Source organism: Saccopteryx bilineata, chromosome 2 (assembly GCF_036850765.1).
Source record: "Saccopteryx bilineata isolate mSacBil1 chromosome 2, mSacBil1_pri_phased_curated, whole genome shotgun sequence".
Lineage (NCBI taxonomy): Eukaryota > Metazoa > Chordata > Mammalia > Chiroptera > Emballonuridae > Saccopteryx > Saccopteryx bilineata.
The window spans coordinates 62,216,191-62,229,576 of NC_089491.1; the positions used below are offsets into that span (position 1 = coordinate 62,216,191).

At 39.9% G+C, this 13,386-nt stretch overlaps 1 protein-coding gene across 10 annotated transcripts in view; it reads left to right on the top strand.

Moving 5' to 3' along the window:
- Window positions 1-13,386, top strand: part of SMARCA2 (SWI/SNF related, matrix associated, actin dependent regulator of chromatin, subfamily a, member 2) — a 176,330-nt gene that overhangs the window by 104,555 nt on the left and 58,389 nt on the right. For all 10 annotated transcript variants that reach the window (XM_066257155.1, XM_066257164.1, XM_066257157.1 and 7 more), the window contains 3 exons: window positions 3,452-3,679; window positions 5,904-5,981; window positions 11,095-11,313. In XM_066257155.1, the coding sequence (XP_066113252.1) occupies window positions 3,452-3,679; window positions 5,904-5,981; window positions 11,095-11,313 (525 nt within the window). The remainder of the gene's footprint in view (window positions 1-3,451; window positions 3,680-5,903; window positions 5,982-11,094; window positions 11,314-13,386) is intronic.

Sequence of the window (13,386 nt, forward strand, 5' to 3'; positions counted from 1 at the left end):
GGTCGCCGGTTCGAAACCCTGGGCTTGCCTGGTCAAGGCACATATGGGAGTTGATGCTTCCTGCTCCTCCCCCCTTCTCTCTCTCTCTCTTCTTTCTAAAAAAATGAATAAAAAATAAAAATAAATAATAAATAAATAAATAAATAAAAATAAAAGGTAAGAACTAACTTCTGTTTTGCAACATCTACCAGATACTGTGAGGCACTTAACATAGCTTATTTCATTCAGGTAATCCTCAAAATATTTTACACACTAGGAAACCTGTCAATTTTAACTTGCCCAGGGCCCCAGCCAGGTTCACACCTATGTCTTTCTAGGTTTGGGATTGAATCCTAGCTTTGGGCTCTACTATCTGTACCCCTGCATAAATTTAGCATTGCTTTCAAAATGAAAGTTGTGGAGTTTTTTTATATATTTTTTAACTTGTTGGTTTCTGCATACATTGAAAAATATTCTGTAGTTATTATTTATCATGTCAAATCAAAATTAAGGCATATTAATAAAATAGGTTTATTTGATATAGGTGGGCAAATTAAAAGTAGAAGTCTTAAAGTTGATAATAGGAGGCCCTAGCTAGAAGCAATGATAGAACATGAATGTGGAATTAGCAATAAAACCCTCAGGGTTACCAAGCTTTCATTTCCAAACTGTTGATTAGAAGCACAGATTGGTACTTTTATTTTTAACCCGTGGAACGGAGCTATATTGTTCCTACAGAATGGTCAACCACAAGGTCACCTTGGAGGCCCTCTTCTCGGGCTGTTTGTATCCTCAGATATAGTCACACCCAAGTAATTGTGATGAAATTTCAGACCACTAAGACCTTAGAAATACTGAATCATCCATTCAATAATTATAATGCTATTTTTTTGTCACACTTTCCTCCATATCCAGCATTTTGGCTTAGGGGCACACTGTCTTACATGGCATAAATTTCTTCAGCCTAGAAATATTAATTTTTGCCACTTTCCAAATTGGTAGATGTTTTTTTTTTTAATTTATTATTGATTGTAGAGAGAGAAGAAGAGAGAGAAACATTGATTTGTTCCACTTATTTATGCATTCATTTGTTGAGTCTTGTGCTCTGGCCAGGGATCGAACTAAGATGGTCTTAAACACACAAAGGAACACCACTGTCACCACCACCAAAAAGCAAAACAAAACTCATTGCAGTGAGTGCCTGAGGGTGTAAGAACTTCCTGCTCTGCTTGTACAATAGACGTCCATACCCTCTGTTTCCTCATCTGGCCTATCCTGCCTCTACCTTGCATCTTACTCTTTTTGTGGTTTATGACCTTCTTCTAGGACAGGGGTCAAAACTATGACCCACGGGCTGAATATGCCCGCCACCTTTATTAATATGACCTACAAACAGAGTGATTTTTACATTTTTAAATATAAAAGTGAAGTTGAAAAAAAGCTATCAGCCTTTTTGTGAAAGCAGTTGCCCAGTGTTTGCTGTTAGCCCAGACAGACTGGATCATTTACTTGTGGGTCCATCATGGACATGGTGGACCCCTGTTCCAGAAGACAGTCAAGAGGTTAGTGACATAAAACTTGCCATCTTGGCTACTGCTTAGCCACTCTGGTGTTAATGTGTTAAGAGAGATGATTGAACTAAAGGCTTGAAAATGAAATTTAGGGGTTTTTTTCCCCTTTGAATTTTAATTACCCACTTTGCTTTCTCCTCTTTGGAAAACAATGTAGTTTGGATGAGTCCCAGTTGTGTTTATGGTTCAACTGTCCAATGTTAATATTAACTTATTAAAATGTCTTCTAAAGAAAAACTTTTGCCTAGGTAGTCACTGGAATCTGAGCAGACTTTGGCCTGTACTCTCTGTGTGCTGTTTGGATGACAGGAAACTTGTCTTGTCAAGAGGATGGGCTTATAACTGTGGAGCATCAGCTCTGTGCAAGATCTGTGTCAGGGACTCAGGATACAGGGCTCAGACCTTTGCCCTAAAAATGTACTTGGGTCACCTGGACCAGAATAAATGAAACTGATAAACCAAGAAGTTTTTGTTTTGTAGCCTTAAAATTAGGTAACTCCACTTCATAGGTTTACGAAGATTTTTATTTAAAGATTTTATTAAAACCTTGTTCTTATTAGAATAATAGATGTTAAAAGCAGAAAAAGATTGTTAAACCATATGAAAATAAACTGAAGAAAATTCAGTAACACCTATAATCTTATTACCTGGAGATGTAAACATGAATTGGCTTGTTGGTGTTTGTCCTTCCTGCCTTCGCTTAGTATAAATATGCATATGTAAGGTCATAATATGCATACTAATACAACTTGTTTTCATAAATAATAAGTTTTCACTTATAGCTTTGTATTATTAAATCTTCTACAATATAATTTTATGGTACTATGTTGGTACATGCATACAGTGAGAAACTAACTTATTTAATCAATTTGTTATCAAATGTTTATTTAATTCTGCTTTTTTTTTAAAAAAAAACATAGCCCTGGCCAGATAGCTCGGTTTGTTCTCCGTGAAGGTCAAGCTACTGCAGGCAGGCTTCTAGCCAGTTTACAAGAGAATCTTTTCACCTTGGGCATGGGGAAGTTCTAAGACCTCCCAGTTTTAGTCATGAAAGGCTGGCAGTTGGTTAGAGCATCATTCCAAAGTGCAGATGTTGCCAGTTCGATCCCAGGTCAGGGCACATATAGAAACAGATTGATGTTCCTTTCTCTCTCTCTCTCTCTCTCTCTAAAAATAAGGATGAGAGGTACACCCTTATTTGTAGAAGTTTTTTACATATCCATGATTATTTTCTCAGGATAAATTTCCAGAAGTGAAATTTCTGGGTCAGGGGCCATACCCAGTATTAACATTTTTGATACATAGTGCCAAATTTCTATCCCCCAAAAATTTTACCAAAAAGTTGCACCAGTTTACTACACTACTAGCAATTCTTTTCACTTCCCAAACTAAAGATTCGATTTTTGACGGAATTAGATCCAGAAAATTTGCTACAGAGTAGTCACTGTATGTATAATGTATGTGTGTATGTATAATGCACATATAATTCTTGATGTTTTAAAAATCATCTGGAACCCCTCCCACCAAAGGAAAGGTGTTTCCTGCAACTTAAGGGTAGCTGTAGGTAAATTCAGATTTATTATTTTGTTTTTTTCAGTTAGGGGTTAATCCTGATGGTGAACCTGGGGACAGGTAAAAACATTCTGAGACCTGAATCTCAAAACGTGAGCTGTATTTCGCTTGGCCTGGTTAATTCGAACCCAGGTTACCTCAAATAGGAATGATGACCTTGAATATTCCCAAAAAAGATAGCTAGTATGGTTTTAAAATGTAAACACCATCTTACATTAGTAAAGGTTGATTTAAATAATCCTCCCCTGCGTCCCTTCCAGGCAGGTGACTTGTGTGCTCCGCTCGTCTAGACACATGGCCCTCACAGTGTGCTGTTTTCTCCTCCACAGGACCTGCAGGCTCAGGACCGAGCCCACCGCATTGGCCAGCAGAACGAGGTCCGGGTGCTGAGACTCTGCACCGTGAACAGCGTGGAGGAGAAGATCCTGGCGGCTGCCAAGTACAAGCTGAACGTGGATCAGAAGGTGATCCAGGCAGGCATGTTCGATCAGAAGTCTTCGAGCCATGAGCGGAGGGCGTTCCTGCAGGCCATCCTGGAGCACGAAGAGGAAAACGAGGTATTCCAGAACGCTGACTTTACGAACTCAGATAGTGACCTTTTATCTCAGAAGAGTTAGAGTAACCTCTTTCTTTTTTGGTGTTAATTAAAATGAATAAATTAGTTGCTTTCTTACCTCCCCAGCACAGAAAATCTCTGAAGGTTTTTCGAGTGTTTAAAAGCAGTTGCTACCAGACGTCAAGGCTTGGCCAGTAGACACTTCTCTTGTTTCTCCCGAGAGGTGCATCCAGCATGCTTTGTTGTAAATGCTCCTTTCTAGAGGGCAGATGCAGAGACTGGAGAGAGGCCACTGTCAGGGACAGGGTCAGCCGAATGCAACCAGGCAAAGCTGGGAGTGGCCCTCCATGCCTTTTCTTTCTGCCATCTTCCAGAGACCTCTCTCTCTTGCCTTTTTGATCTGAGACCCCAGCACATCAGTACGTTTGTAGGACACACCTTTGCAGCCTTGTGAAGATAGATATCTACTCTGGTTTAGGTAGGATGTAGGGGAGGCTGGAGCTGTCCAGTTTTTCGAGGCTACATGCATGTGTTGCCCTCTCCACCCTGCGGGGCCACCAGGTGGAGCCTGGAAGTGGAATTCCATACCGCCTGCTCCGCTGGGAGCAGCTTGCCGAGTCCACACCCCTGCTAGGCTATCAGTGTGTTAGACAGGTTACCATTTTCTGGGTGGCCTGTGTCCTCGTGTGCAGATGTTTGGGGACACTATTAGACTGCAGTCAAGGGCTCTAATCCTGAGTCTCTGAGGCAGCATAGGCTGCCATCTCTGCAGCTGACAGGCCATGAACTACTAGGGTGCAAGGAACCCGGGAAAATGTATTGCCCACTCCCCGTTGAGTGTGTTCTCTGTGAAGTTCAAGCCACCGCAGGCAGGCTTCCTGTCAGTTCACAAGAGAACCTTTTCACCTTGGGCATGGGGAAGGTTCAAGACCCCCCCAGTTATAGGCATGAAAGGCTGGCAGGGTTCTATGAACAGGATGAGCAAAGCAGGACATCTCTTCAGCAGATGTTACATGAAGCAGATTCTTTGTACTGGGATGTCTCCACCCACCCTGCTTGTCTGTATCTTTGTCAGATGAAATGTAATATTTAGGCAAACAGACTTAATCAATCTAAAGATAAACAAGAATAGAGAATTTTTCACATCAGTTTTTTTTTTTAACTTTTATTGAATTGTTTTCTTTTCTAACAGAGTGCATAAAATGTTATCTTGGGAACCAACAGTCATGTCATTTAAGCTGTTAGTACATTCATACTCTTTCTAGACCAAATTGCCTCTTTTAAGAAATGGGATGTTTCAAGTTTCAGGTTTTCCTCTTTCTTTCCTCTACTGAGACAGTAAAATTCCCCATTTTATTTTTAACAAGCTAACTCAGCATGTTATAAAAATAATTTTATACGGGTAAGTTCTGTAGGATATGCACAACTATTAGGGTCATTGTTTTAAAAGTGTGGAAGCCACAGACTAACATTTCTAAAAACTTGAGAACTTTCGGTTTCTGAGGAACTTGCAGAGATAAAGTTTCTTAGTCTAACATAATATAACTGAAAATGTTGGTTTTTCTCCTTCATTTCACTTGTGTGAATTTCATAGGGGTTTTGTTATGGAGTTGTCATATCCACAGATCTCACCAATGGTATAATAATGCTCACTGACATACATTGATTAAACATACCTAAAGGCTATATATTTGCCATATATATGATTTCTATGGTCTTGCTCTGTGCCTAGTCATAAAAGCTTTACATATTCATGTTTTTTTTTTTTTTTGTAAGGCTTTGAAAAGGAGCGTTTATATTTGGGATAAGGTTAGAAGAGTAACAAGAATTAATGTTAGGTACTTTTTCCAAGGCTTTCCTTACTTAACTCTTACATCTTCTCTGTGATGTAAATACGTCACACCCATTTTACAGATGAAGTCATCAAGGCGGAGGGGGGGAGCATTAAGTAATTTGTTTCAAAGGGAAAGGAATCAAGATACACACCCAAGAGAACCAGTATTCTTGTAGTCCATCACAGTTCCTTCCTAAACAGATTTTATTCTGGGATGATGGTTTGAATAACTTGGAAAAGAACTAATGGCAAGTACTACACCCAGTTTCTGGCTTGAGAAAGGAGACCCCTGTGGCCTGGAGGACAGATTCTTGTCACCCATTTCTACCTCACTCCATGTATTCAGCCTCCCTCCTAAAGCTTGTTAAATCGTTCTGTTTCTTAACCCCAGGAAGAAGATGAAGTACCAGATGATGAGACTCTGAACCAGATGATCGCTCGACGAGAAGAAGAATTTGATCTTTTTATGGTAATATAGAAAATCATGGAAACAAATGCCTTGTTCCTCTGCCCCTTTTTCTATGAACGCAGGCCATCGGGGCTTTGAGTGCCCTGGAGAAATGGCATTTGTGCAGCCTGTGCCTCTCCCTCAGCTCAGAAGGCTGCATGTGGGCTGGATTTAGCCTGCAGACATATTTTGTTGTTATTTAAAATTTTGAACTTGTTGCCAACATAAAAAGAATCCTGGCTTTTGGCTTCTCTTTAAAAATAAGAGCAGGCAGTACGAAGCCCACATCTCTCCGTGGAAATGGTTGCCTGCAGATGAGTAGGAGCCATACCCTCTGGATGGGCTGTGTGGACTGCAGTTTACCACAGACCGCCCCCCTCCCGGGTCATTTTTAATCTGGGGGTCGGCATCAGTGAGTAAACCTGTCTTCCTCTTAGGGCAGGGTTTACAGCTCTTCCCTAGCTGCCTCCTTACTGGATCAAAATACACATGCTCTCTGTGGGGGTGCGTAGACAGACCCTAGAAGAAGGTTGTGACACTTACTGTTGAAGAGAGTCTACTTATGTAAAAGGAACCGTGCAGATGCACATCAAGGTGTAGCCTTCATTTAAAGATCAAAATTGGTTGGATTTTACTTGTATACAGTAGATATAAAAGAACGTTGACATTTGAGGAGTTAACGAACATGGTTTCAACCTTGATATTTCACGATACGCAGTCATCTCTAATTTTGCTGACCCTTGAATTTGATTTTTGGGTGTGGCCTGCCATGAGATCACTATATTTGGGAGCAAACCCCTTGGCCAGTCAGAGAGGCTCTCCAAAGTCATCTTTTACTGCATTCTAAGGCATTTGCAACAGCGATTTTTATTTACCTCTGCATCCCCAAAGCTCAAAATAGCATGTGGTAGTTGTTTGATAAACATTTATTGAATGAGGGGTGGCATTTGCAAAATTTCAGGCCTTGTGAAGATGTCAGTAGGGATCTGGATGTATAAAGTTATGAGGCTCCCTGTAGCACCTTCAGTCTGTATAACATTTAGCCTGATTGTGGAGGGAGTGAATACATATACACTGTAACTCTGGCATTTGCTGCAGAACCCCCAAATCAGAAGCCCCCAACTCAGATGCTCGGACAGGTAACTTGCATAAGCAAAGTAAGTGGACAGGTCTGGGAGGTCGGTGGTGAACTGGAACTGCTTTGTCTAAGGGCACAGAGCTGCAAGGCCCATGTAGCTAGAAATCCCAAATTTTCAAAAGAAGCTGAAAATCTGGGCTTTTACATGCAATCTCTGGGTTTCAAAATGTTTGCAGCTAAATTCAATTTTTTATTATATAGCACTGCAGGCCAAACAAAGCATGACAGTGGGCCAAATATGACCCACAGGGTTTGCAATCTCCACCTTGTTAGCCTAGACAGTCTGAGAAGGGAACTCCAGCTGTGAGGAGGCTTAGGTTATTTTTGTGACTTGGTGATTTTTGTCTAGGGAACAATGATTATGTTCACACGTAATGATTCAAGATAAAAGACATTTAATCCTTTCTCAGGAAACTTTAAGGTAGCCATGGGAATATCTCCTAAACTGGTATATATACATCTTTTCCCCTTCTAAATGAACCACCTTACCCCAGGTTAGGCCATTTTGGAGAGAAAAGACACCAAAAAAAGACTTGAACAGCATGGTCAATATGGGGTGCTCATAAAACCTAAATTTCTTAATTCATACTGTTGGTCACCACCCTTATAGATAGTATCCTCTATTTAGGGAGATTAGAAATACTCATCGGAAATAGACATCTTTTCTCTCCTTGAGGGACTTGTTAAAGTGTAGATTACTGGGGAACACTGAGGCAAGAGGCCCTCAGGTTCTCTGGCTGCTGACTGACTGGCAGTAATTCAGTTCTGCCAGAGCCTCACATGCTCTTGAGACTCTGAGAGGGATAAGCCGCCTGCCATTATACAAATTAGATTAAGCCCAGAAATGGAGATTTCCATCAGCAACCCCTAAATAAGCAGAAAAGAATACTTCTCTTTTCTTGCTTTTGGGCTGGGTATTTGTAGAAATTGGGAGCTTCAAGAGGGAGGAAAATGGAACGTCTGGCCAAGGCACGGCTTTCTTTTAATTTGGGAATTTTTGTTTGTTTTGTTTTGTTAAGCGAGAGAGACAGTGAGACAGAATGACAGAGAGAGAGACAGATAGGGACAGACAGGAAGGGAGAAAGATGAGAAGCATCAGTTCTTCATTGTGTCACCTTAGTTGTTCATTGACTGCTTTCTCATATGTGCCTTGACTGGGGGGGGGGCTACAGCTTAGCAAGTGACCCCTTGCTCAAGCCAGCGACCTTGGGATCAAGCCAGAGACAATAGAGTCATGTCTATGTTCCTGTGCTCAAGCGAGCAACCTCGAGGTTTTGAACCTAGGTCCTCTGCATCCCAGTCCAAGACTCTATCCATTGTGCCACCACCTGGTCAGGCTAATTTGGGAATATTTTATTATGCAGAGAACAGGCTTATAACTGGTGAAGCTGGCCGGTTGAGTTTTTTTCTGTAGATATTTTGATTTTGTGAATGTTCTACTTATTTTGACTTCTTATTTTTGGATTATACATATTTTTGATTTGGTTTGGTGTGCCTTTTTACTTTCTTTTTTTTTCCCCTAAACTTATTAGGGTTGCATTGGTTAATAACATTATATAAGTTTCTGGTGTACAGCTTTATAATACGATGTCTGTATATTCCATTGTGTGTTTTTCAAAGGCTTGGAGTCAGCTGGTTGCCTTGGGCCGATTCACTATTCATTAGCACCTCCACCAGAGGGCAGGAAATCAAATCTGAGTCCTTGCAAGCTATTCTAATGAAAAAGTTTAGTGAGAAACAGGAATGGAATGTGGAGCTAGATTTGGATTTCAATATTTAAACTCTTTAGCCATTATTATAAAAGAGTTCTCTGAAATGAATACAGACTTTTTGATTTTGTATCATAGACCTTATAGTTAACACACATTGAGCAGATAGTCGCTTGAAAATAAAACCTTCCTCTTGAACATTTTTTTTATTGTTGTTATTTTTTTCTATGACTTAAGAAAAATTTTTCTCCCTTACTGATCATCTATGAATTTTACATAAAAAAGATCTTTGGTCAAGCTACACATCTGAAACATTTGACTAATATATAAACACTAAGCTTTTAGTTGCTATGTTCTCTTTTGTCCTTATTAGCATAAGGCTTATTATAGGGTTTTAAGACAAAACTATTCATGTAATATCTGAATAGCAATTAGACTTACTAGAATATCAGCTTCGGATTTTATATTCGTATTCTGCACAGAAACCCCTGAGAAGAGATACAGTCTTAAGAACTTTAAGCTGATTAAAAATTGCATCATTCCTTCCTAAAAAAAAAATCAGCTCTAATTTATTTTTGTTTATATCAGCGAACAGTTATTTTCTCTGTTGCGTACAAATACATGGCATGTCATTTTGCAGGTCTTGGTGTAAGTAATGGTGGAAGTCTAATAAAAAATTGAAGTGGCAATATTTTGCCGTCTTATTGCAGCACATTTATAAAAAAGTATTTTTCTTATTGCTATCTAATAACTATTAAGGGATTACCATGTTAAGAGTTTGCACTGTTAACAAGGCACCCCCTGTGTGCTCCTCAGGCAGGTTGGGTGGATCCCATTTCTGATACTAGAGCATTAAGGGCGAGATTAACAACAACCTCTCCAGTTTACCACAGCACATGACATGACAGGATGACTACATATATCTACCAGTGGCACTCCACCATGCTCCAAGCCTACCCATCTTGGGAATATAATGATTTCCAAAAATGTTTAAGCACGGTTTAAGGACTTTAAACTTTAATTTTTAAATAGATTCCAGGGTTCATATTTGAATTTGAATAGAAATTTCATTTGCATTCTGTTACCAGTTTTAGATCTTAAGGAAAAATTATATTGAACCAAAGGAAGAAAGAGGGAAAAGGTTGATCATTTTATGGTTAATGGTCTATTGAGTTGCAGAAATGGTACTTCAGCTAGTGATATATATAACTAATGTGTGTTGCAATTCAGTGGAGGTTTTATTTGCTTTTCGTAGCTATCAAATTGTTTAGTTAAAAGTTAAAGCTGTATATGTGGCACTTTGTTTATTTACAAGTGCTCAGGCATGGGGAAACAGGCATTTTGAAGGCTATGAAAGAATACGCAAGGGAGCCATTTCACTGGTAACTTGATCAGTTGAGATGAGATTGCCTCTGAGGTCCGTCTCTCTGTGGTATAATATTTACATAAGAGCTAAACTTTTTAAGAGCTAAAGAATTGAGGGACATTCCTCTCAGAGCCCATAGCGTACTGAAAATTCATGGCTGACTAACTACTCAAACTGTTTATGTGCCCACATGTCTGCCTCCAGCTGAGGGTGCTGGCTACCCTGTTAGTGATGCTTGAGTTGCTGATTTTATTTCCTGGTTGTTTAGTCAAAAGCATGAGCCGTAAAGAGTAAAAAAGGAAATTTTCTTAATGAACTTTAATTTTTTTTTTTTGTATTTTTCTGAAGCTGGAAACGGGGAGAGACTGAACTTTATTTTATATGCTTGAAGAATACTTTTATGCCATGGCAGCGATCAGTTGTACCGCCAGGACTCATATATTTTCTTTTTCTTTTAAAAATATTTATTGATTGATTTTAGAGAGAGAGAGGAAGGGACAGACAGACAGATGGAAACATCAATCTGTTCCTATATGTGTCCTGACCGGGGATCGAACCTGCAATCCTGGAACATTAGGATGATACTCCAAGCAACTGAGCTGTCTGGGCCGAGGCTCATATTTTTAAAATACATCCTCAGTTTGAATTCTGTCACTGTTATATAAAGGGAAGCTTTGCACACAGAAAGACTAAAACAAGGAATTTTTAAAGATTATTTTTTAAATGCATACATAAATTTCAGCAGTGGGTAGAGAGGAAGGGAAGTGATTTTACTCTGCAGATTCTCTGCCTGGCCATTGTTGAGCGATGGGCTAGACCCTGCCGCCACAGAAGGCAGCTTGGGAAAGTGCTGTGTGCTGTAGAGTCTGTACTGTCCAGAATCCCCTTCCCCACTGGTGAGACCTATGTTGTCATCCCCAGCGAATGGACATGGACCGGCGGAGGGAGGATGCCCGGAACCCAAAGCGCAAGCCGCGCCTAATGGAGGAAGATGAGCTACCCTCCTGGATTATTAAAGATGACGCAGAAGTAGAAAGGCTTACGTGTGAAGAAGAAGAGGAGAAAATATTTGGCAGGGGATCTCGCCAGCGCCGGGATGTGGACTACAGCGATGCCCTGACGGAGAAACAGTGGCTGCGGGTGAGTGTGGCTTTCTTAACTCTCCTGGACAGGTGGGGTGTCTTGTTGACTTGGAGAAGTCAGGGCAAAATTCTAAAGCTGAAATTCTTGGAGGGCACAAGTTGCCAATAAACGGGGAGATGGCTGTTGAACATAGATAAAGTCATTCTGCTGTTGCGGGGAATTATTCTACCTTTCAGGGCGGGACCTTAAAATATAATGAATTTTTTTGCTAGAGCAGAGTTGGCTTTTGGAAGCACAGGATTATTAGAGTTATGAGACCCGCTAATGTTTTATGACCGATTGCCTGGTCATGCCTCACTTTCTCGGAGTTAGAATCAAAATGGAAGGGGGCCTTAGGGATCTTTTTAATTGGTCCCCCTCATTTCATGGTCTTTCATCGGATTTTTACTTTTCCAAGGCCTGCAGAGGTGGTTCAAGGACAGGCATTTTCTACTAGCTACATTGTCATTAGAGCCAGAAGGTGCCTTTGTACTCTCTTGGTTTTACAGACAGAGCAGTTGAGGCCCAGAGAGATTTAAGTGACTATGCAGGATCACACAGCTGGCTAGAAATAACAGAATCAGTGAGTGCTGTTGTATTTGCCTGTTCACTTTCAGTCTGAGCTGATCTGCCCATTACAAACACAAACTGCGGCCTGGAACTCGAGTCACTGATGCTTTAAGATGTTTTTCTTAGGTTTGGGGTTTTTTCCTACTTTGGAAAATGTTGATTTCTTATTCGGACCAAGGAATGAAATCTCAGAAGGTTCTGTGGGGAATACAGAAATATCAGAAAGACCCTAGGAGCCGCATATGTGAATGTCAAGGGCAGTGTGAATCTTCTATTTGAAGGTTTGGCCCCACTTCCCTTAGTGAGCACAGACTGAATACCTAGACAGACTGGGCAATCTGGGACAGCATTCCAGGCAGGGCCAGTAATACATGCTGGAAATAGTAACAGTTGGGTGAAAACCAAACAAAATAGAGGCTCTTGTTGTGAGTTATTAATTTTATCAAAATGGAATACAGTTTCCAAGGTTTGTAGAACATGCTTTTGGGACCCAGGTCGTAAGTAGGTATATGGGTAGAAAGGGGATAGAAAGTTTTTGAGACTGGATGTCACCTGCAGGCAGGTCTTCGCACCACTTGAGATGTGGTTTACTCAGGACAAATGAGATGTGACCTGAATTTTGAAGAGATTGAAGTCTGTGGTGTTCTGAAAATAAAGAGACTAAGAAAGCATTGCTTGTGTTGATGGTTGAACAGTGGCTATGAAAGGTCATTTCTGTGTGATTGTTTTACCGTCATATCCACATACTCCTATGGCCGCAGAATAGGGTTTTATGGATTTCTTTTGTTTCCCTGTTATGAGGTTGTAACTGTATAACTAAGCAAGACTTATTCTATAAGGTGAAGAGATTTGTGTTTGTTTAATAATCATTTCTGAGCTCAGGAAATTTTACTCCTTTTTTATTTAAGTAATAAATTAAGTACCTGGAGCACTATTACAGGAGATGGGACAAGAATCTAGACCAACATTTTAGAATCAGTCTTTATGTATATATAATCTCCAGATGTTTAGTGGGTAAGAATGTAGCTGAACGTTTTATTTTATTTCATTTTAATAATCATTGGGAAATGCTCAAGAAAATTAACGTTATGAATCTTAAAAGGTTTACAGGTTTAGAATACCTCTTTTTTTTTCTCTCTCTTTTTCATTCAGTTTCTGTCATTAATGATTAGTATAATCTAGTGCTAAGCCTATAGTAGAGGCTCAGTGAATGTTTGTGAAATGAAATTATAACCTTTTAGAAGTGGAAAGTTACTAATTTACCAGTAATGTTACGATAGCATTTCTCTTTCTGCTGTATCTAGGAGACTTCCTTTTATCAATAGCGTACCCATCTAAAAATGGAAAACTAGTTTGTTACAAAACTACACTGTGAAATTGATGTTCCTAATTCTAAACCTAAGGTGCATTGTGAGATACCGAGTCACCCCAGAAGGACAAAGCTGTTCTTAGTACAGCTTTATTGTAATCATTTCTTTTGGGATACTGGCTTGTGAGAACTGGATGTCAATTTTTGGTATG